This window comes from Bos mutus, chromosome 24, assembly GCF_027580195.1.
Source record: "Bos mutus isolate GX-2022 chromosome 24, NWIPB_WYAK_1.1, whole genome shotgun sequence".
NCBI classification, from domain to species: domain Eukaryota; kingdom Metazoa; phylum Chordata; class Mammalia; order Artiodactyla; family Bovidae; genus Bos; species Bos mutus.
Window position 1 is genome coordinate 22,958,805 of NC_091640.1, and position 25,631 is coordinate 22,984,435.

Sequence of the window (25,631 nt, forward strand, 5' to 3'; positions counted from 1 at the left end):
AGATTCAATTTGTACAGTGGGATATTTGTTGTTATTTGCTAAGCTGCGTCCCACTCTTGCAATCCCAGGGACTGTAGCCCACCAAACTCCTCTATTCATATAGTACAAGAGCAGTGCAAGTTCTTATGATCTAAAACACTTCCAAACTATAGGTGCCAGTCATCCTTTGCTGGATCATAAAATAAATTTATTGAGTTAGGAATTTTTTTAAATTGAGTTTAAATTTTTTACCAAATTTAAAAATAGGAGAAAAATGGCAAATAGTGTGTCTTACATGTAATAAAAAATACTTCATAAAATTTTTGGAGGAGAGATGTATACATGCACTTTATGCCAAAGTAAAATGTATGTCTTACTATGAGACAAGGTTTAAAAAAAAAAATTGAAAGACACTATCCAGAGGAGTTTAGAGGCAGATGACTTGAGCAAGTCAAAGAAGGAAGTCTTTCTGATTCTGAAAGTACTTGAATGAGGCTTAGAGGAGTTGGGATGTCTTTTCAAATGAAAGAGCTACCAAAAAGAATTATGAAATTGTGAATTAAGCTATATCCATAAGTGAAAGTAAACTCTATAGAACCAGCTTAATCTTGAATGAATGACCACTCTGTGACCAACTATACTTCCAGAATCTCCTAGGAAAGCTATGACCAATATACCAGAAAACCTACATCTCTTCACTTGGAATCAATTTCTTGTCTCTGATCTCACCAGGGAAACTTTGAAGAGAATTGTTTTTGTGAGTTATACCCCATTTAGATGGGTGACTGAAAATATTCTCTGTCCAATTGTTCATCCCAAATTATTACATACTTCAGATATTGGAAATATTTTTTTAAATATGAAAAGCCTAAAGATAAGTTCCCAATTCAGTAAACTGAAAGTGATCCTCTCCTGATATTAAATCTACGTGTGACTTCTACTGGCCTGTGGCTCCCCTGAGCTCTACTGGGCTAATATTTATTGGGCAAACAAATTCAAGGACTCAGGACCACTGATATATGTTAGCATTATTTTTCGATTCAAAAGAAGGGAATAAAAGGAATAAAAGCAGTCAGGGTAGCCTCTAGAGAAGGGGAGCTGTTGTTGCAGGCATCTTGCAAGTTAATGGGAATTCACCCGGGACTCTAGAGCCACCCAGAGAGGGGAGAGAGGAGGAGACAGGGAGGGGTGGTGGTGGATGAAAAGTCTTCCTTTGCAGCTGGCCCTCTCCCTCATTTGTTGCTCCAATAAGCAGTAATTAGGTCCTGAGCTAATGGTGTCAGCTGATTTGCTGTTTTTAGGCTAGACCCAGAGGAATCTCCATGGAAACCCTGCTGGAGTCGTCCCCCCACCTGGATGCTGAGTGCTCCTTTCCGCCACCTGGCTGCCGCCGGGCCCGCTGCTACCTCCTCCCGCCTCTAACCTGCAGCCTGCAACATGCGCACTGCCCCCGGGATCCCTAAATGGGACAATTCTGCCCGTGACGTCAGCGCCCAGCCGTCTCCACAGAAACTTTTGTCCCACTGGCCAATCAGAGAGCTTGGAAGGGGCCGGGGAAGAGGGGGGGCGGGAGGAGAGGGGAGTGGGAGGGGTGGGGGGTGAGGGGAGAGGCGAGAGGTTTAGTGTGTGGAGCTGCTCGCGCTCCGCCCGGGCTGTCAGTCCCGGCTCCAGCCGCCGCCGCGAGACCTTCCCGGAGACGCGCGCACACACAGCGCACCCCCTGCACACCCTCGCTCCCCGGCTCACACACACGCGCACACTCAGCCTGGTGGAGCAGGAGCCACTGACCGTTCTGCAAGTGCCGGGACCAGCCGCGGCGCAGTGGGGACAAACACCCCGCGTTCCTCCCAGTCGGGGCTTTCGTCTTGGAGACGGCGACGAGGGGGCGAAGGTGGGCTAGGACACGGACTCGGCGCCGGGCACTGATCGGGCCGCCTTGCTGGCAGAGCCGCCTCCTGGGACGGGCGCGGGCCTCCGCAGAGAGTAGAATAAAGAGGAGCGGCCGCGATCGCAGCGCGAGGAGGATGGGAACTCCCCTATTTCCAGCTCTGTAACAAACGGATGGAAATCCTGAATGGAGGAACCGCTGATCTCATTTGCTTGAGAAATCGTCCGGAGGAACTCATATTTGGCTACTCTGAGCAGAGGAGGGGGTGTCCATGACGTGGCAGGGGGAAAATAGACATCCGAAACCTCCCGTGTGAACTGCAAACTGTAACCAAGCAAGGGGAAAATGACAGCTCGCTATATTCTAATTTCATGCAGAGGGTTTGAAGCATCTGTATCATAAACTTACTTCTATGCCTTGTACCCAGTTCATTAGAGACCGGAGGAGTCCTATCTGGGGGCCCCAACGTTATCTGGGAGACCCGCCGCCAGCGGCCTGCCTTCGTTTACCCACTTCCCCCTGGAGCGGATATCTGTTCAGGGTACCACGGGCTATCCTAGAGAACTCCGGCCAAATCTCCGTGGATGCTTTGCTAATTCTGGGACTTAACTCCCGGAACCTACCTACGGGACTGGAATTCAGCCTAAATGCATCTGAAGAAATGACATTTTAAGCCGCTTTAAAAATACCTTAAGAAATTTCCTGTGTAGCAGGATTTGATGGGCTTAACAACATGACAGGTAAGAACTTTCTCTCTTTCTAGTCCCTGAACGCCCCACACAGGGAAGGCCGAAGCGGAACGGGACCCTGGAGGAAGGAGAGCCCGGGGACCCGGGTGCCCTTCGGGCTCTCAGGCGCCAGGCCGGGCAGCTGCTTTCGAGAGAGGCGCAGCTCTCGCTCCTGGACGGTGGTGGGGCCGGAGGCCGGGAAGCTTCGGGGGCGCGCGCGCGCGGGGAGGCGGCGCTGCGCTCCACCTGCCTGCCCCGGACGCAGCCCCGGGCAAGGCGTCGAGGGACCACCCCAAGTCAATATTGGGATTTTTAATAAACCAAGGAATGGGATTTTAATTATTCAAAACCCAGCTCCTCCGGGCCAGAGGATGGTCCTACTCCCACAATATTAGAGACCCATCACTAAGAGGAAGAGAACAGCGTCCGGAGACATCCGTCGCAATTACGAATGAAACCAGAGACTTGGTAGCACAGGGCATTGATCGCTGGTGCCCAGCCGGACCCTCCTCCCCCTCGCCCCTTCCCTCCCCCCTTTCCCCCGACCCGAGGCAGGCTCTGGCGGCGCCCGGGACCTCGCGTCCCCTACAGCGTGGCGGGGGGCTGCATTTTTCATGAGCCCGGGGTGAACAGGTGCGAAGTGCGCTGGGAGCCTCCGGCCGGCGGCCGGGCGCGCGGAACATGGAGAGCGAGCGCGATGTGTACCGCCAGTTCCAGGACTGGTGTCTCAGGACTTACGGGGACTCAGGCAAGACCAAGACGGTGACCCGTAAAAAATACGAGCGGATCGTCCAGCTCCTCAACGGCTGCGAGTCGAGCTCCACGGACAACGCCAAATTTAAATTCTGGGTCAAATCGAAGGGTTTCCAGCTGGGCCAGCCGGACGAGGTCCGCGGGGGCGGCGGCGGCGCCAAGCAAGTGCTCTACGTGCCGGTCAAGACCACGGTGAGTGACTCGCCTTCTTCTGTTATTTGTCTGCCAGAGCAGCCTGGGGGGGAGATGGAGGTGGGGGGAGAAAGGGGGAGCCGTGAGCCACCGTTGGCTCGTTTGCCCCCACCCTTCTCAACCCCCTTCCCCAAGTCGTCCCCACTCGCGTGAGCCAGGCGCGTTTCCCCCAACGTGGAGTCTTTGTGGTCCTGTATTTTAAAGCAGCAGCGCATCTCTGGAGCGCGCAGCCCTCCTCGTCTCTGGAGCTTCTATCCCCGGGTCGGGCGGCATCTCGCGTCCTCGGACTGGGCCATTGTCCCACGTCCTTCGCTGGGCGCCCGGCGCGTGTCCCGCCTTCCCCACCGCGCATAAAGGCCACGCTGAAACCCCAGCCACACGCTCTGATAATAGATGATTCTGATCGATAGTCTACGGAGTCTTTTTATTGGCACAAAGCCCGAACGTGGCGCTGGTCGTGGATGTGGGGTCCCCCGACCCCCCCCCGCCCCGGACACTATCGGGTTTTATTGTTAGTTAGACCGCCGCCTGGGAGACACCTGGCTGTCCGATCGCCTTAATCTCCCTGAGATCTTGCCCTGAAGATTTAGATGGTATATAGGGTCCTGGAGATGCCTCCTCCTGCCCACCCCCCCACCCCTTCCTTCCTCACTTGCAGCTTTCACAAATAAAGCCGCAGCTACATGATGAACAACAAAGAGTGATGGGTTTGGGCGCAATCAAGTGGTGTACGTTATTTGTTCCTTATTCTGGGATGGCTCTAGTCTCACGGCCGCAAAGCTTTAAGCCCAGGCGCTGGCGCTGAGAGCTCAGTGTATCTCAGCCTCCCCAGGCAGAAGCCTGTGAGGTTGGGGAGCGGCGGCAGCGTCAATTTCCGTTTTCAGGAGATGGGAACTGTGGGCTACAAGTAGGATCGCAGATCAGATCCATAAGACCTCTTTCTTCATCATGCTAGGTGGGTAGTCGTCCGGAGTAGGGGTGGGGGAGGGTTATCTGGCGTTCGGTACATTTTTGCCTCGCTTTGGGGTTTCTTGAGCATTTGCTCCTTTTCTTCCATCTCTCACTGGCAACTGTTTCCCGTGCAGTATTCCTGGAGGATGCTAGAAAGGAGATGCCTTGAAAGCTACTCTTCTATCTCAAACGGAGGTATATTAAATTGGAAATACGTGCATGAAAGGTTTTTCAAAGGCTTATATGGAAGACTCTTTTTGGAAAGCAGTTTATGGTTTCTTGAGATTAATTAGGGGTAGTTGTTTGAAGGAAGTATATTTCTTTTGAAATTTATATGGAAAAATGACATGGGAATAAAGGTGAAACGGAAACACACGTAAAAGTTCTGCTTTTTTAAAAAATATGCATCATTGTTGAAAGGTTTCTAGGAGGGCGATCTATAAACACAGCCTTCGCCTTTCACATCTGGCATTGCTAAAGACAATGGTGAGATTGCTTTATTAATAATGAGCACTAGATGGGCATGGATGAACTTAGGTTTATCTACATTTGGATGAGCCAGAAGTCTGTCATAGAGAATGAGGGGCTTTGATTCATTTATATTGGGAGTAACATTAAGAACCTGATTTTTAAAAATAACTTAGGTAGACAAAGTAAATTAGAATTCAAAACATATGAATGTATTTTTCTTTGGGTGGTACTGAACTAATTGATGAATAAAATAATGATTTAAGATATATTTATCTGAATATTTCTTAATAAGATTGTGTGTGTTTTGTAAATTGCTAGCTGGGAGTTTGTTTTTCATTTCTTAAAATGTTTTACTTAGGCACCTCTGTTTATGTGTCAGATTGCTTCACTTGTGTATTTCTCCAATGAGTTTATACCTGCATGGATTTGGTTACATCTACTGTATGTATATACAGGTGTTCTTTTTTAAAACGTTACATAAAAATTCTAACATAAATTGTGTAGTGGTCATAGAGGCAGTAAGATAAACATGGATGCCAGTCATTCAAACCAGCATTCACATTCTTGGGTACCACATTTTCATTGAAAAATTAATGCAGAGTTGTTAAGAAATTGCTGCTAAGATATCTAATATAGATTAATAACTCCAGGATTAATAATAAAGTAACATGTGTTTCTCTTTTCAGTAAAGATTCCATATAGTTAAGGGAGAAAATGTAATCCTTCAGGTGATGTTCTTGCATAATGGTTTCCTGTGTAGTATTTAAGAGCGCTGATTTTCATTCACATCTGTTTTGAAATTTTGAAGAGGTTTTTAATTCATGAACTTTCCTATTGCTCTTTATGAAATTTTTATGCTGCTCCTGACATAGAATTATAGGCTCCTCCTTCTCTGAGAGACAGCCAATCATCATTTCATTGACTTAAAATATAAATAAAAGATCCCTTTTATCATGTGTTTCCCCACATCTCAGAGTATTTCTTCCTTAAACCTGTGATGGTTTTTCTTTATGATAGCAGGGGTGCAGTCATCAGAAAGATCAAAAAAAAAATTTTTTTTTTTTTTTGCATCCAAAAGCATTTATTGGTTGAAAAAGAGTACTGTATTTGAATAGTATTTTCAAGTAGACTGAGAATCATTCCAGGATTCTGAGGTTTGAAGGTTCATGGCTGACTTTGCTTCACTGAGAGCGATTCATTCCTGGTGTTGCAGTTACCCATTGCTGCAGGTAATTAGGCATCATTACTACTGTGAAAAGGGAAAGAGAGAAGGGGAGAGGACAGGCTGGGGCTAATTAACTCCTTGTGTTTAATGAGAGAAAGGGAGACTGATAGCAACTGGGAGGTCGGACTAGAACATAGCAGACACATCATGCAGGCTTAATTGAAACAGGACTATCTTTCATTCTAAAAGAAGCTTGGTCCTACCTCTTGTTTTTCCAAAAGAGCAGATGTATTTATAGCTTCGCAAATACTTTCCCCGTGAAGCCTCAAGGTAACTGATGATAAAATCAAGCAAGTGACAACTGACTTAAAAATGTAGAATATTGGAGAAGATAAACATGCCCTTTACTGTTTGTACTGGCCATGCCTAAAACTGAGGGGACATATCTGTCACTGTTTAGATTACTGTGTGGCTGAGCAGATACTGTTTGGTCACCAAGCAACAACATCCTGCGACTCAGCCATTTTAGATCTGGAGTGAGACGGTTGTGTGCGCACATGTGCGTGTATACACACACATATGTGCTTTGCTGAGCATGGGATCTCAGTTCTTTTCCATACTACCACTGTTACTTTTCTATGTTCTTTCCTTAAAGGTGTCAGAAATTTAGAAGTATGAAATTATGGTAACTTCAAACAGTTCTAAAAAAGATACAGGAAATGCTTGACATTGATTCAGAAACAATGTTTAATCAGTGACAGTTGAAAATTATCCTCACTATGGTTACTCTGTTTTACATCTCTGATAGTTCTAGCTTAGTTTGTTTTCAGAAGCTTTACATTCTGATTGACGCTTTGTTTTCTGGCAACAATTAGTTAAAACATCACACTTTAAAGTGTAACCACATTTTACTGCTTCATATTAGGAAAGGTAAACTTAGAAAAGAATCAGAAATTTCATTACATTTCATTAGTAATATTATTCATGCATTATTGTTTATTTTATAAAAGTCCACTGCATTCTATAAGTCATTAGGAAATTCCATAAACTCACATTTCTATTTGTCTTTCAGTCTTAACCAAACAAGGTAATGAATATCCAAACTATAAAATCAAATAATATGAACAATGCTTTTCTTTCCCTGTATTTGTAGGAACAGACATTTCAGCCTTTTTTTTAAAAGCATTTACATGTATTTTTTCCCTTTAGTATTTTTCCCTTTATTTATTCCACGAGGAAACATAAAATGAATTTTTTATCCAGAAAAGAAAATATATTATCTCTAGTTATGTGATTTAAAAATGATAATTTATTCAGTTATCAATCGGTAGCCTCAGATTTCATATTTTCTCACTGTGTATACTACTAATTGATTATTGTACAGTGATTAGAATGAATATTCATGGACTGGTTCATAAGCAGTTACTGTTTTTTAGTTCTCTGATTGTAGTTTTGGTTATTTTTTAAATACCACATCAGAGTGAATAAAATAATACATAAGGAGTCTGTGTACATTTCCACTTGGTCTAAGTCCGTGACTAAGGCTCACATCATATATGTTGGGCCTTGATCTGTAATTTGCTATAGAAATTCTAGAAAACAAAGCTGAGGGATATGCCAGCTATGCGTAATGATACTTTGTATCTCTTAGAGAGACAAGTCAAAACAGTAGTCACCAAGACAACCGAATTTTGCTTATGTCTTAATACTTCCACAGTGGGAATTGCTATTGATTACTGATGCATTTTTTCCCCCTTCATTTAAGTATTTTGGGACACACTATACCATATATCTTTGTGGGGTTAAAGAGATCCCAAGTATGAGTCTCAGCATTGTGGTTTATAAGCTGACTTCAGTGGCATTTAGAGCTGTTGGGAGGAATCAGTCATCCAGGGCAAGTCCAAGTCCCTAGCACAGCACCTCCTTTGGGTTCTCAGGGAATAGTGGGTGCCTTTACTAGAGGCCAGGCTTCCCTGGTGACTCAGACGGTAAAGCGTCTGCCTGCAATGCGGGAGACCTGGGTTTGATCCCTGGGTTGGGAAGATCCTCTGGAGAAGGAAATGGCAACCTACTCCAGTACTCTTGCTTGGAAAATTCTCTGGATGGAGGAGCCTAGTAGGTATAGTCCAGGGTTCGCAAAGAGTCGGACACAATTGAGTGACTTCACTTTCCTTTCCTTTTACTAGAGGCCAGTTGGCCATGAGGATTAAGAGACAAAGGGCTTGTTGAGTTAACACCCCTGAATTTTAGAAGGCAATCAGACCCTCTTAGTACAAGAGGACTAGTTGTTCAGTCACAAATTTGTGTCTGACTCTTTGTGACCCCATGGACTGTAGCCTGCCAGGCTCCTCTGTCCATGGGATTTTCCATGCAAGAGTGCTGGAGTGGGTTGTCATTTCCTTCTCCAGGGAATCTTCCTGACCCAGGAATCAAATCCACATCCCCTATATTACAGGCAGATTCTTTACCACTGAGTAACCTGGGGAGCCCATATGAGGACTATCCCACATTTATTTCCGAAGATACCAGTCCTTAACTTTTCTGTTATCTCTTCTTAGTTGTATTACTAGTGACTATGGTGAAGGTGAGGGATAAGACCCAACACATATGTATTCCCTCTAGAGACCTTCTGAACAATGATTCTGAGATTCTACTTGTCAAGATTTTAACTCTGGACTTTCTGTATAGGATAGAGGAAAGATGAGGGAGGAAATTCAGGGATGTGGCAGCAGAATTTCCAAAAGTTTCCATTTCCACGTCAAGATCATAAAGACCTCTCACTAATAGCTGTTGTATTTGCCAAGATTTTTTATATCTCACTAGGAAAGAGTAAAGTGAATCCAGTGTGTTTTAGCTTGTGTTCCTTTTCATAGTCCTAGGATGGCAATGTAAACTTCCTGGACAGCATGGATGGCATGAAACGTGGTATAGTGGGCAGGGTAAGGATTTTAGAGCAAGATTTAAATCCTGGATTTGACATTTACTGGAGTTGCGAGTTCAGTTCAGTCGCTCAGTCATGTCCAGCTCTTTGCGACCCCATGAACCTCAGCACGCCAGGCCTCCCTGTCCATCACCAACTCCCAGAGTTTACCCAAATCCATGTCCATCGAGTCAGTGATGCCATCCACCATCTCATCCTCTGTCGTCCCCTTCTCCTCCTGCCCCCAATCCCTCCCGGCATCAGAGTCTTTTCCAATGAGTCAACTCTTCACATGAGGTGGCCGAAGTACTGGAGTTTCAGCTTTAGCATCATTCCTTCCAAAGAAATCCCAGGGCTGATCTCCTTCAGAATGGACTGGCTGGATCTCCTTGCAGTCCAAGGGACTCTCAAGAGTCTTCTCCAACACCACAGTTCAAAAGCATCAATTCTTCTGTGCTCAGCTTTCTTTATAGGCCAACTCTCACATCCATACATGACCACAGTAAAAACCATAGCCTTGACTAGACGGACCTTTGTTGACAAAGCAGTGTCTCTGCTTTTTAATAGAAAGTTTCTTATTTAAAGACACAGTTTCCTCTTTGCTTCTCTTTGAGAATTTCTCTTTTAGGATTTCCTAATTTGCATCCAAAACTTTGCCTAGTTTTAGTTTTGGATGAGAATTAATAATCATACTTCATAAGCATATAGTATATAAGGCATATGCTTGACACATAATAGATGCTACAAAAATAGAAGCTAATCTAAGTATTAACAAGTCAAGAACACCATGATATAATTTTAATTATGTGTTATGAACTCAATCACAGTGTAATGAGTTAAATATAAGATACATATATACATTAATGATTATACATTATAATGTAATATATAAATTATATATTTATGTTAACATTATAACATTATATAATATTATATAATATAACATTAATGTAGTATATTGTATCTTTTTTCTTACTTCACTTTTAGAAAATAAAAATGACTTTGTTTTCTTAAAAGTGATACATTCTCATTACTCAAAAGTCTAAATGAAAAGGAAAAAATTGCCAAAAATTCATTCTAGGTCTCTTGCCTAGATATAACCATTAACTAATTATGAGTATCATTACAGACATCCATCTAAACAAGTATCCCAAAAGAAGATTAGAGATAATGGTTGATAGTCATACTGTATATGGAGAAGCAGAAGTGATTTTCTAAAACTGGGATGACAATTATATGCTAATTTAAGAAGAATAAAATATATTACCAAAATGTCACAAAAATACACAAAATTCAAAAATTTTCTAATAGGTTAAGGCTTATTCATAGAAGTGTTTATTCCTAAAATTGACAGAAAATATTAAGAAAAATATCAATGGTGAATTATATTTTTTCAACTACAATTTCAGTTTTATACCATATTATTGACTTTCTCTAGTGGTAGATAAAGAACAAATCTTTTTTCATTTCTCACCTTCTTGTTACTGATATCCCTGTTTATAATACATTACATTTATTCTAATTGTTATATATTTTGTTGTATTATCTAAATTATTGCTTTTATTGTCAAGGTTCTTTATGTTATAGTATGGAATTTGCTTCTTACAATTATTATCCCTTTATTATGTTTAAATGTATATCATCCATTCTTTTACCTGGTTTTCTTTACGTCTAAATTATCTGACTTGATCTATCAGTTGATTGGTGGTAATTCCTGATCATCATTTTTCCCCTAAAGAAGGGCTCCTATTTTCTATTCTTTGGGGTTTATATGCAATTGAAAAATATTTGTCCTTTTCCTTTGCACCTAAAGGGCAACTTAGCTAGGTATAGTTTCTTTGTTTTCACTCTTTGCACTAGAACATTGTAGATAACTGTATTAGTGCTATTAAAATTCAACGGCAAACTTGTTTTTTTCCAAATTTCATGGATTTATTTACTTAGGTATCCTTACAATTAAATAATTTGACTAAGATACATTTTGAATTCCTTTTATTACTCTCTCTTTCTCTTGAGTAGTGGTACCCCCGTCCATAGCTTCAGTTGTGTGTCTGTTTTGAGGACTTAATATGCTTCTGCTGGAGTTCAGATCTTTGCTTTGGGTTTTCCACTAGTTGTTTTCCATCAAGATATTCCAAAGCACTTAAAATTAAACAAATTAAAAATTTTTTCTTTTCTCCATTCCCCATACTAGGTCCTCCAAGCTGACCTCTTCAAAAAAAAATTTTTTTTTTCTTTAAAATTTTTCCTTCTCCATAAGTGGCAATACAATTTGCTCACCTTTCCAAGCCAAAAGTCTGTGTGATATGAGTGTTTCTTTCCCCCTTTCTTCTCTCTTTATGGTCAGTACTTCATAGAATACTGTTGATTCTGTCAACTTAATATTTCTTGAACCAACTGACCATATTCTTATTACATCATACCATGAGGTATATCTATTGCTTGATAATTTGTTTTTGTTTTGGTTTTTTTTGGAAAATTTGTTTTGACAGAAGGGAGGGCATCATGTGTAATACATCTTTGGCAGTAATTAATGGGATAAATGAAAATCACTTCCCAACCCCATAACACAATGGAATCTTCTTATTTAAACACCACACACCAACTAGTTCTAACCAGATTTGGGGACTGTTTTTTAAATTTTATTTATTTAAATTACGGTTAAAAAAACATAACATATACTTTTCCATCTTAAACATATGTAAGTATGTAGTACGATAGTATTAAGCATATATACTTTGCTGTACAAGATATCTCTAGAATGTTTTCATCTTGCAAAACTGAAACTCTGTAACTAATAAAGAACTCCCTCTTTACCCTTCCCTCCAGCCCCTGGAAACCACCATTCTACTTTCTGATTCTGTAAATATGACTACATTTGATACCTCATATAATTGCATGCATGCTTGCCCTGTCATGTCTGACTCTTTGCTACTCCATGGACTGTAGCCTGCCAGACTCCTGTCCATGGGTTCTCCCAGGAGTGAGTTGCCACTTCCTTCTCCAGGGGATCTTCCCAACCTAGGGATTAAACTGGAACCTTCTGCGTTACTCAATGGGCACAAGGTTGAGTAAACTCCAGGAGTTGGTGATGGATAGGGAGGCCTGGCGTGCTACAGTCCATGGGGTCACAAAGAGTCGGACATGACTGAGCAACTGAACTGAACTTCTGCATTGCAGGCAGAGTCTTGACCTTTTGAGCCACTGGGGAAGCCCCTCTCCCCCACAGTATAAGTGGAATTACACAGTGTTTGTCTTTTGTGATTGATTATCTCACTTAGCATAATACCCTTAAAATTCACTCATGTTAAATTGTGTCACAGAATTTCCTTACTTTTAATGGCTGAATAATATGCTATTTTATGTATTTACCATATTTTGTTTATTCATTTGTCAATGAGCATTTGAATTGCTTCCACCTTTGGGCTTCCCTGATATCTCAGTTGGTAAAGAATCCACCGGAGAAGGCAATGGCACCCCACTCCAGTACTCTTGCCTGGAAAATCCCATGGACGGAGGAGCCTGGTAGGCTGCAGTCCATGAGGTCGCTAAGAGTTGGACACAACTAAACGACTTCCCTTTCACTTTTCACTTTCATGCATTGGAGAAGGAAATGGCAACCCACTCCATATTCTTGCCTGGAGAATCCCAGGGACGGGAGAGCCTGGTGGGCTGCTGTCTGTGGGGTCACACAGAGTCGGACACGACTAAAGTGACTTAGCAGCAAATTCCTGGGTCAGGAAGATCCACTGGAAAAGGGATAATCTGCCCACTCCAGTATTCTTGGGCTTCCCTTGTGGCTCAGCTGGGAAAGAATCTGTCTGCAATGCGGGAGACCTGGGTTCAATCACTGGGTTGGGGTGATCCCCTGGAAAAGGGAAAGGCTACCCAGTCTAGTATTTTGGCCTGGAGAATTTCATGGACTGTATAGTTCACGGGGTGGCAGAGTCAACATGACTGAGCGACTTTCACTTTCACTTTTGGCTGTTAGAAATAATGCTGCTGTGAAGGGTGTCCCTTCAAAACTCTGTTTCGATTCTTTTGGATGTATACCCACTAGTGGGATTGCTGGATCACATGGCAGTTCTATTTTTCATTTTTTGAGGAACTTCCATACTGTTTTCCTTACCATTTGTAGTCCCATCAGAAGCAGGAAAAGATGGGCTTTTTTCCTTAAGGCTGTGAAACTGGTGACTTTGCTTGTCATTTAGAGTTCTTTCATGAGTACATTGCTTCTTTAGGCAATAGAAAGTTTTGAATGTAACACAATCAATAAAAATGCCTTGCATTTATCAACTTATTAATATATATTGGTTAAAGATTGAGATAATAACTTTAAACAAAATGTCCCCTTTAACAGTCACAATAATCCTATCGGGTGAACATTTTTCATTACATACTTGATAAAATTGTGGTTTAAATTAAGATAACTTTCTAAAGTCACACAGCTTCTAAGTGTTAGAGTTGGGACAAGAAACTGTTTCGGTTGGATTCCAAAGTCCTTGCTTTGGTTTCCAAACTCTTAAAATAATGCACTCTAGTGATTAAAACAAATTGAATATTCCCCCAACATGTGTGTTTTTATAAATTACATATGTTCTGTATCAATACTTAATACATAGCACATATTCAAAAATGTAAATATATAGGACTGTTAGTTCAGTTTAACTGCTCACTTGTGTCCGACTCTTTGCGACCCCATGGACTGCAGCACGCCAGGCTTCCCTGTCCATGACCAACTATTATTAAATGTATACAAACATAAATTTTAATGTTTTTATTCATCTCAGTAGGTCATCTCATGCGTTTTCTGGGGTGTGCACATACCAATTTGGAGACAGTTACTTTAATCCATAGGATAATATTGTGTGTGTGTGTTTGGTCGCTTAGTTGTGTCCGACTCTTTGTGACCCCCGGGACCGCAGCCTGCCAGGCCTCTTTGCCCATGGGATTCTCCGGCAAAAATACTGGAGTGGGTTGCCATTTCCTTCTCCAGGGGATCTTCCCGACCCAGGAATCGAAGCCGGGTCTCCTGCATTGCAGGCAGATGATTTACTGACTGAGCTATTGTTGAAGGCAGAAACTATTGTTGAAGCCTAATATTATCTCACAGTAAATCATTTTAGTTAAGACCTTACACTTCAGCTAAAATATCGCCTTCTCTCTTACAGGGGAGTGCCTCTGTACTTAACACAATATTAAAAATAATTTCTTAGCCATAAAAATCCATGACATCCATAAAACCATTGTTCTCTTTTGGTATTATTTTGGTGGAGGTGAGATTTTATTTTATCAAAGGCAAGTTGAGATGGTACACAGTCAAGAATAGCTGAAGTGCAGGGTACAGGGGAAGATGAAGTTGGAAAAGTGGGTGGGGGCAAAATTATGGGAAACCTCTACTGCCATGTTGCAAAATTTGACCTTCCTTCTATAGGGAATGCCAGCTACCAGAAGTGTTTGAGCAAAGATGTTATGATTTAGGTCTTATGGGTAGGGACTTGAGATCTCTCCTTGGTTTATGCTGGTTATAAATCAAATGAATAAAGAATAAAAGTTGAATAGTTCCTTTTGCCTCAATATTTGTTTGAAATATTATAGTTATAAATATTACACAGATACTGAAATCAAATTGTTAAGCAGTAAATCAATATAATTCAATAGCTTGATATTGTGTAATTGAATCATGCTGTACAAACGTCAGACTTTATTAATTCCAATACAGTGTTAAAAATAGGATTGTTTGAAATGTAAGAAAATGAATTTAAAGACACTTAAAAGGACACGACTTAATGACCCAACAACAAGGCATCCCTAAACAACGCAGTTTAGTTGTTCCTGGTTTTAAAATTTCTACAAAAGAATGATACTCTAAATACTCTTGTGTGTCTTGTACTTTTATTGGATATTGTTGTGAGATTCACCCATGTTGTTGTATGTAGTATGTAGCATTCTTTAGAATGAATGTATCAAAATTTCATTCATCCTCCTGATGATACATTTGACTGTTTGACTTCTAACTTGTTTAATGTATTATGAACATTTGACAAAATGTGGCAAGAATTTAAATCTATAAAAATTAAACCAAAAATTTTGGAAAGAAAAAGGAGTATGGATGAAATCATCTTGTAATAAAATGTTTTTTTTTTCCTTCTGTTTTTAGAGTTGAGAAATAATTTTTGACCTATTATTGCTACATCCACAGCTACAAAGATTTACCAGAGAAATTGTTCTAAAATCCATGGGAAATTTCTGTATATTAATAGAATACTTATTCAAGCCACAAACCTTTTCAAAGTAATGTTTCAAATATTGCTTAGAACATGGAGTTTATACTTTAAAGCAGTATTCTAAATCTTATTCCAAGTTGTTTATTCCTCAAACTTGTTTGATTTTAAATCCACGTGCCTGTCTCTGTCACTATGATTCTTCAATCTTTGTGTACTGTGATAGGCAGGATTCTAAGATGACTCTGAAACGACCCTCACATGTGTTTAATTCCCTTACTTTTGAGTGTGAGTGGAAAGTGTGCATATGATCTCTGATTCCTGTGGTTATATTGTATGGAACAGGAAAGGGGGCTCTTTTAGGTGGGTCTGACTTAATCACATTAACCTTTTAAAAGCAGAGGGTTTTTATAGCGGAAATAGCAGGCAGAGAAATTCAAAACCTGAGTTGGATTCATTGTAAGGGAGATTCTCTGTTGCTGAGATGGAGGGGGCCATGTGGTTAGGAGCTGAGAGCATGCTTTGCCAACAGCTAGCAAAACAATGGGGACCTAAGTCCTACAACCACAAGGAATAAATTCTGACCAAAGGAAGCTTTTCTCAGTTGGGCTTCCAACAAAGAATGTAGCTGTCTTCCACCTTGATTTTAGCTTTATAAGAACCTGAGCAGAAGACCCATTAAAATATGCTGGACTTTGGAACCATAGAAACTGTGAGATAGTATAAGTTTGTGAAGCTTTAAGCCACCCAATTTGTGATTATACAGTGAGAGAAAATAATACATAGTTTTTTGGTCTAAATTTTTCAAAAGGCATTTGCTCAGTTAAAACAACTTTCTAAAAAGCATATTTGACTAATTGTGGTTTAAGATGTAGCTGGGAATAATTTAAATGGCATTCTACTAATGCCTAATGTGTTGCCATTTTAATTGTTTTTGATGAGATGGTCCATAATTTAGTAAAATATATAATTTCTAACAGCTCATTTGAGATAGTAATTGATCACATTAGATATATTTGTGTGTATATATATATATTTATTACTATGTACTATTTTGATTTTTCAGTTTTTAATTAAAATATTTTATTTCATTATATTCCATCTATCTTTTTTGTAGAATAGGAAGTGGCTTACTGTTTTATGGTTTTCAGGGAGGATGGAGATTGAGGAGTTGCATGTATTAAAATAAAGCATTATACACATCATTATATTAATGTATGTTTAAGTATTTTTGACATGTAGTGACAAATAATAATATGAAGCAATATCATTTAGTAGCACTAACCATACTATAATTTTATTTTTTAATAATTATTTTATTATTATACATTTTAAATGAGACCTTAATATTTGTGGAATTAGCATATAGAAAATAACAATAACAGGTGTATCTTCTTCTGTTAAGATATTAACAAAAATTGGAATAATTTTCCTCTCTCTGTTGAGAAGAGAAAATCTTTATTTTGATTATTTTCCCTTTCTATCTGAGGTTTATTCAAGAGACTCTTATGTCCCACTCTTCCTAATTTTAATCAAGTGTTCATTTGTGCTAGTTATTCTCAGAGTTACCGATTTTTCAAGTGTTTGGCACTGTTAGAAAACTGGAAGGTTGTGAAGGAAACTCAGAATATAAGTTCAGGAAGTTGGAAGCTTCATTTTGGTGATACAAAGGAGTATCTTGTCTGACAGTCAGAGAAAGGGTGTTTTTGTGGCTAGTTCTTCCTTTTTAAAAGTTATGTGTTTTCAGAAAATATTATTTGAATATTTGGGTCTCATCATTATGTATAAAGATAGTAGTCATTGAGATAAGGTTGGCCAATATTTTTTAAGTTATCTTTTTTTTTTTATTTTGGTGAGGTGCCAGGGTGAGGGGGTGCAGAGACAACAATTATAGGTGGACCCGACTGCAGTTGCCAGATGGCTAGAGGGCTTTAGGGGTTTAATCTCGGAACATGGGGCAAAGATAAGTGGCACATATGAGGATCTAATGTCTAGTTTGGTCATAATAACACTATGCTCTAACCAATTGACCTAATTAGATGGGATTTTCAAGACTAGATACTATTTTGATTGAAAGCATAATAAAAAATCTCTTAATAGAGCTTCACTAACTAGTGAATTAATCAAAAGTCTCTTGCCAGAGTGTGGGTTGTTCATTCAAAATAGTCTATGCTGTAGTAACCTGTACCTTGTACACATAAAATTGAGTTGTGTATATATTACTGGTTGCATTTTCCCACATCTTTTATGTGAGTTTCAATTATTATCATGATTATGACATTTAAATATTTCATAACTGATGAACTGAATGCATGAACGTAAATTCAATGCTTTAGAAAGGATCAAAATACATGTGGATTGCTAAAACGTACAATTAGGAAAAAAATAGGGAAAAAAGAAGAAAACAGGTTTCTGCACAGCCTAGATTACAAGTAATAACTTACTTTAAAGTAACTGAAACTAGAAGTCACAGACAATGCATTGTCCAGGGCATTATTCACACATGGAACGTCAATCGGTAGACCCACACTTAAAGAAGACATCTTTGTCTTATCACAAGTTTAGCAAATAATTATATGTTAGTATATATTAAATAAATGAAAATGTGATATTGACATTTACATGTAATGTATTCACTGTCTTCCAACTTTAAATTTTTTGTTAACTGAATAGCTTTAAGGATAACAAGAGCTTTATGCACTAATATAGATAATAATAATAAGTGGTATTTGGCCAGCCATGGAAAAAATGAGTTAAAGATACACATACTGGCAGTGCTGATAAAATATGCTGTTATTATGGTGAAGAACTTAGTGTTTCCTGATGGTTGTTTCCATTCAGGGGAGCCAGATGTCATAACTCGATCATGTGGGTTTATCAGGCCCTCTTTAAACCCACATTTAACAAGCCACCTTTTGATTATTTGGTTTCTTACATAAATTGACCAAAGAGAGAATGCACTGGTCAAACTGTTGCCAATATTGGGAATATTTAAGTTATATTTTTCAGTATAAGTTAAGTGACTTTAGGTTTTATACTATAATATCTCCTGAGTTTTTGGTGGAGTTCAGAAAGTCTACGTGTAACCAGTTATGTTTGTTTATACACTGATGAGATCTCCAAAAGAGTACTAGCAAGCTGATGAGATGGGAAGGGGAGCATGGCTATCAGGGAGGCAAAGGTGGGGTCCATCACCTGACTTGTTTAGAGTTCCCACTTCTAGGCAGTCATTCGTAGTTTCCAGTTCCCTTGACATCCTTGTTGTTCTCTTCTAATTATTTTCTAAAATATGGTACCTGGCATACTTTATATAGAAGGTTATAATCATAGTTTGCCTATAACTTTGAATTGTGCTTTTTTCTTTTAAAATCGTTATTAAGATGTACTCAGTAGTCTTCATAATTATTTTATGGCTTTATAAATACCTAATCAAGTGTTCGGAGAAGGCAATGACGCCCCACTCCAGTACTCTTGCCTGGAAAATCTCATGAACCAAGGAGCCTGGTGGGCTGCAGTCCATGGGGTCGCTAAGAGTCGGACATGACTAAGCGACTTCACTTTCACTTTTCACTTTCATGCATTGGAGAAGGAAATGGCAACCCACTCCAGTGTTCTTGCCTGGAGAATCCCAGGGATGGGGGAGCCTGGTGGGCTGCCATCTGTGGGGTTGCACAGAGTTGGACACGACTGAAGTGACTTAGCAGCAGCAGCAGCAATCAAATATTTCTACCACAACTCTTCCTTTTTAAATTTTTATTTGATTTTACTCTTTTGCCCATTTTGTTTTATTTTTTATTGAAGTACAGTTGATTTACAATGCTGCATTTCTAGTGTAGAACAAAGTAGCAAATATACATATATAACTACATAGATATTTTCCTTTTCAGAGTCTTTTCCATTATATTTTATTACAAGATATTAAATGTAGTTCCCATCCTTGTTGTTACCATCACTGTCCCATAATTTTCTTTACTATTTCCATGTGATTTATCATTTAATTGTGTTTTTTTTTTTTTGCTTTAAGTTTATTTTCCCACTTAATTATGATACTTAGCTATCCTTTTCAAAAATATGTGTGTGTGTGTTTGTATCTTGGAATTGATTTTTTTGGCCCTCAATGAGGAACTTTACTTGAATCTTCTTAGGATCCAAGAACTTGGTAAATCTTATTCCTGTCTTCTAGCTCAGGATATGTCCTGTTTTAGTGTGCTTACCCATTACTCAAGTATCTTGTTAGAATGGAGATTCTGGGTCAGGCCAGGGCTCATGATTCTTTGTTTCTAAAAAAAGCTACATGTGAGTTGCCAGTGCTGGTCAAAAAGGCGAATCTCTTTCATTATGAATCATTACGGATGATCTCTTTCATGAAAAACTCTAGTGAGAATATAAAACACAACCACCCGAGCGCTCTGAAAAACAATAAAAGGCAGAATGCAGATGGAAATGGACTAGACGCAAAACAATATGAGGGGTGAGTTTCTCTCCGCTTTTCCCATTCTTTTATCTCCTAGATTTAACTGAAGGCTAGTCTGAGTCATGGAGCTGCACTGCTGCTATATATGGTGGCCGTGCTGGCAGAGAGGAACCTAAAACTCTTAGTGGATAACCTTTGTTGTTGGCCAGAGGAACAGTGTGGAAAGGGCCCCGGTGGTCCGAGTGTGTGTGAAATTCCACTACGACTTTCTCTCTCTCATTTTCCTGATACATGTGTCCTGAAGATGGCTCCAGTCTCATGAATTTATGCAAAGTGCAGAAGGATGAAATGTTGAGAGGCACTGATATTTTCAGGCTAGAGGAATCAGAAATAAAGGGATGTTGGAAATAAGAGTGAGGGGAATACCAGAGAGGACATCTCCTAAATCTTCGTGTGAACTGAATTCTTTGTCAAGCTGTGAATGTGAAGCACATATGCAAAGTACCATGACCAAGTCTTTGAGAAGTGAAGTGTGATATAAGCTGCAGTACAAGTCCAGGTTAATCCCCACGCTACCCGTATGCAGGTTAGAACCAAAGGAACAGGAAAATTTGAAGACTTAACTGATAATGGAATCACTGGTGAAAAGGCAAGCAAAGCTCATGGTCTGAGTCTAATAGGATTTAGTGCATGATATAAATATACAACACTTTCCAGAAGATTTTAGTAGGATCCAGAACCTCTCAGCATAATCAAAATTTTCAGGATACAGCCTGAAATAAGATAATTTTATATGCAAAGTTGCATATAAAAATGATGAAAATTGGACATGTTTTAAGAGGAAAAAAATCAACAGATGCCAACTCTGAGTTGAGTCAGATGTTGAAGTTAAGAACTTTCAGCCATTATAACCAATGCTCTATGCAGAAAATGCAAATACTTTGGAAATTAATGGAAAAATAGATACTCTAAGCAGAGGAAGAGTAACTTTAGTTCTTTTAAAAAGAATAAAATGTGAAGATTTGAACTAAAAAATTTAATAAGTAATAAAAATTTACTGGGTGGGCTCAAGAATAGAATGCAGATAGCAGATGAAGGAGTCAATGAGTTTAAAGATAGATTAATAGAAATCCTATCTGAAAAACAGGGTAGAAGAAGATAACAATATAAACAAAAAACTAAATTTTTCTTCTTGCCACTGAAATCATAGAAAAGAAAGAAATTGTTATAGAAGAAAAATATTTGGAAAAATAATGACTAAAAGTTTCCCAGATTTGGTGACAAACCAAGATGCATGGTAAAACCCAAACAAGCTAAAATTTAAAAATGTTATAAAACACGTAATGAACCTGCTGGAACAAAACAGTCTTGAAAGCAGCCAGAGGTAAACAGCACATGATAATTCAGATGACCGCAGAGTTCTCCTCAGAAACAATGGAGGACTCTAACAATAGTACTTTTTTCTTTTTTTTTTAAATGTTGAAAGAATTGTATATTCATTGAAAAATACCCTTTCAAGAAAGAAGATGATATAAAGACATTATCTGGTGAAGAAAAACTATGAGTTATTTTCCACTAGACCTGCTCCAAAATTAATGCCAAAGGAAGTTCTTCGGGAATGTTCTTCAGAGGAATGGTTGTGTGTGTGTGTGTGTGTGTGTGTGTGTGTGTGTGTGTGAGTGTGACTCAGTTGTGTTCAACTCTTTGTGACCCCATGGACTGTAGCCCACCAGCCTCCCCTGTTGGTGGAATTCTCCAGGCAAGAATACTGGAGTGGGTTGCCATTCTTTTCTCCAGCGTATCTTCCCGACCCTGGGATCGAACCCTGGTCTCTTGCATTGCAGGCTGATTCTTTACTGCCTGAGCTACCAGGAAAGCCCAAAGAGAAATGATACTAGAAGGAAATTTGGAACTTTACTAAAGGAGGAGAAATAGAAACTATAAATAAACTGTTTTTCATCTTCTATATTCTTTAATATATATATAACTCTTGGAAGGAAAAATTATAGCAGTGTCTGGTGGGGTTTTAAAGTTTATGTAGCTGTGATAAGAATATATAGTTTACAAAGGATATTTTCTAACTGAAAGGATTAAGATATCAAATAAGAGAAAGTTATCTGGTGATTCCCCTAGTATTCAAAGATTCAACAACATACTTATAAGTAACCTATAGGTGAAAGAAGAAATCCCAAAGAAAATTAGACAATATTTCAAACAGAATGAAAATGATTGTGTAGCATATCAGAATTTTCAGGACGCACCTAGAGGGAGATTTTGAGGAAAATTTATGATGGTGAGTGTTTATGTTACAAAAAATGAAAGGTCACAAATCAGTAATCTCAGCTTCCACCTAAGGAACTAGATAAATAAAAGCAAATGAAACCTGGTGAAAGCAGAATCTAAATTTTAGTTAATTCCTGGTGAACTCCGTAAGTCAAAAGTATCCCTTGGCCTGGGATTCTAAGAGCTGAGGAGGTTCACATAGTGTCCCAGACAGAGTGGAGGGTACTGGGCTTTGGTTACTGCTGATGGTACTGGTATCTGCTCAGATGTATTGGGTTGGCCATAATCTCTTATAGGAAAACCTGAATGAACTTCTGGCCAATCCATTTCCCCTTTCAGTTTGCTTCTCTCATGTAGATTGCTAATGCGGTACACCTGGTTTGTGAATACAGGGCTTATACAAATACGGGACTCTCTCAGGTATCTTGTTGTCTTTCTTGATATCATGGGTTGAGTTCACCTACTCTCCTGTGGGTGCTTGTGTGACTGTCTCACACTGATGCTCATTGCCATTCAGCTGTCTCCATTCTCTTGCTCACAAACTATGTCAGATGCAGAAAAAAATTAGAAAATAAGCCACCCACCTGTTATATTTGTTGTTGTTTTTCAGCCACTAAGTTGTGTCCAACTCTTTGCAACCCTGTGGACTGCAGCATGCCAGGTTCCTGTGTCCTCACTGTCTCCCAGAGTTTGCTCAAATTCACGTCCACTCAGTCACTGATGCCATCTAACCATTTCGTCCTCTGCCACCCTTTTCTCCTTTTGCCATCAGTCTTTCCCAGCATCAGGGTCTTTTCCAATGAGTTGACTCTTTGCATCAGGTAGCCAAAATATTAGGGCTTCAGCTTCAATCCTTTCAATGAATATTCAGGGTTAGGATTGACTGGTTTTGTCTCCTTCTGTCCAAGGGACTCTCACGATTCTTTTCCAGCATCAGTTTGAAAGCATCAGTTCTTCACTAGTCAGCCTTCTTTATGGTTCAACTCTCACATCCTTTCATGACTGCTGGAAAAACCATAACTTTGACTGTATGGATCTTTGCTGGCAAAGTAATATCTTTGCTTTTTGGTATTCTGTCTAAGTATGTCATAGCTTTCCTTCCAAGGAGCAAGCAACGTTTAATTTCACAGCTGCAGTCACCGTCCACAGTGATTTTAGAGCCCAAGAAAAGAAAATCTGCCACGGTTTCCATTTTTTCCCCGGATGCTGTGATCTTGGTTTTTTGAATGTTAAGTTTCAAGCCAGCTTTTTCACTCTCTTCTTTCACCTTCATCAAGAGGCTCTTTAGTTCCTCTTCACTTTCTGCCATTAGATTGTATCATCTGCACATCTAAGGTTGTTGATATTTCTCCAGTTTGGGATTGTTGATTCCAGTTTGGGATTCATCCTGCCTGGCATTTCTCATGATATATTCTGCATATTTGGGGTTGCAGTAATTCCCAGAGCTATCTGGGTTTAGCTCCTCAGAACTCTTTTTTAAATTAAAACTTTAGGGAGGCATAGACTGCAGGACTTCTCAGGAACTCATGGATATGCAGGTACGTTTTCTTCTGTTTGTCTGCACCCACTGAGAATTGTTATCTCACAGGAAGTGTGAAAACTGTTTATTACTTCCTCAACATTTATTCATGTCTGTTTCTTATGGCAATCATTATGTGATGGGTCCTCAGGCTTTAGGTTTCTGAAGATCCAAAGCTCAGAATCGTGCAACTCCAAGTAAACTTTTGAAACTTAAAATCCAAGACTTGAACATTTGAACATTTTTAAACAATGTGTGTTCATCACAACTTTCCCTAGGGCAGTGTATGTATATAACCCGTACAACTCGGTTTGGGGAAAGGACCAGGATACACATAGAAAGACAAATGAAGAAATCAGTTCATACTTCAAAAGTTCTCCTGACATCTATGAAGTAAGGAGAGTAAATGACAGTTATTTCACATGGTTATTGTGATGATTCAATGAGGCAAAACATATGATTCATGTGGCAGTTTCTGACAACAAAGAATTTAAGTATTCCTCTCCTTTTTGTCATTGTCATCTCCTCCTTTTCCCAATAAATGCAAAAGTATCATCTATGTTGAGGGAGCATGTAAAGACATCTTAAAAGTTTATTAATTATGTGAAACAATTCAGGATATGCTTGAAGAGGAACTGATGGCTCCAGAATAGAATACATATGGCCAAGGGAAGGATAGTGACTCAGCTTCTCCTTAATCCATTCTTTGTCTTACCTATTATCCAGGATAGATTTTTGACCTCAGTACATTTAAAAAGTCTCCTAATGTTCACCATGGCTTCCCTGGTGGTTCATTGGTAAATAATCCACCTGCCAATGTAGAAAACAAGGATTCAATTCTGGGGTCCGGAAGATCCCTTGGAGAAGGAAATGGATACCCACTCTGGTATTCTTTTTTTTTTTTAATTTTATTTTTAAACTTTACATAATTGTATTAGTTTTGCCAAATATCAAAATGAATCCGCCACAGGCATACATGTGTTCCCCATCCTGAACACTCCTCCCTCCTCCCTCCTCCCTCCCCATATCATCCCTCTGGGTCATCCCAGTGCACTAGCCCCAAGCATCCAGTATTGTGTATCGAACCTGGACTGGCAACTCGTTTCTTACATGATATTTTACATGTTTCAATGTCATTCTCCCAAATCTTCCCACCCTCTCCCTCTCCCACAGAGTCCATTAGACTGTTCTATACATCAGTGTCTCTTTTGCTGTCTCATACACTGGGTTATTGTTACCATCTTTCTAAATTCCATATATATGCGTTAGTATACTGTATTTATGTTTTTCCTTCTGGCTTACGTCACTCTGTATAATAGGCTCCAGTTTCATCCACCTCATTAGAACTGATTCAAATGTATTCTTTTTAATGGCTGAGTAATACTCCATTGTGTATATGTACCACAGCTTTCTTATCCATTCATCTGCTGATGGGCATCTAGGTTGCTTCCATGTCCTGGCTATTATAAACAGTGCTGCGATGAACATTGGGGTACACGTGTCTCTTTCCCTTCTGGTTTCCTCAGTGTGTATGCCCACTCTGGTATTCTTGCCCAGGAAATCTCACTGATAGAGGAGCCTGGTGGGCTACAGTCCACAGACTTGCAAAGAGTCAGACACACAACTTAATGACTAAGTATGAGTGTGAGCTTGTTAACCAAATGATTACTTTGCAATATAGTACATATATTTAAAATTATAAAAATCAAAACAGGGGAAGGAGAGAGTGGGATGAATTGAGAGAGTGACATTGAAAGATATACATTACTATATGTAAAACAGATAGCCAGCAGCAATTTGCTGTATGACACAAAGCTCAGCCTGGTGCTCTGTGACAGCATAGAGGGGTAGGATGGGGTGGAGTGCTGGGAGGGAGGTTCAAGAGGGAGGGAACATATGTATACCTATGGCTGATTCATGTTGTATGGCAGAATCCATAACATTGTAAAGCAATTATCCTCCAATTAAAAATAAAAATTAGAAGAAAGCCAAGTATCAGGGAACCCGAGAATACTGAAATGAAAAGGAATGATGCAACAAATATTATAAAGAATTTTATTATAAAGATTGCTGCAGGGACCATTGAATTAAAAATGCTTAGTACAAACTATAAGAACTAATCATTGGCCGAGATTGTTTGTGAT

At 39.6% G+C, this 25,631-nt stretch overlaps 1 protein-coding gene across 4 annotated transcripts in view; it reads left to right on the forward strand.

The window, feature by feature from the left end:
* Window positions 1–3,276: 3,276 nt before the first annotated feature.
* NOL4 (nucleolar protein 4) overlaps window positions 3,277–25,631 on the forward strand; it is a 458,026-nt gene continuing 435,671 nt past the window's right edge. For all 4 annotated transcript variants that reach the window (XM_070361672.1, XM_070361671.1, XM_070361673.1 and 1 more), the window contains exon 1: window positions 3,277–3,540. In XM_070361672.1, the coding sequence (XP_070217773.1) occupies window positions 3,277–3,540 (264 nt within the window). The remainder of the gene's footprint in view (window positions 3,541–25,631) is intronic.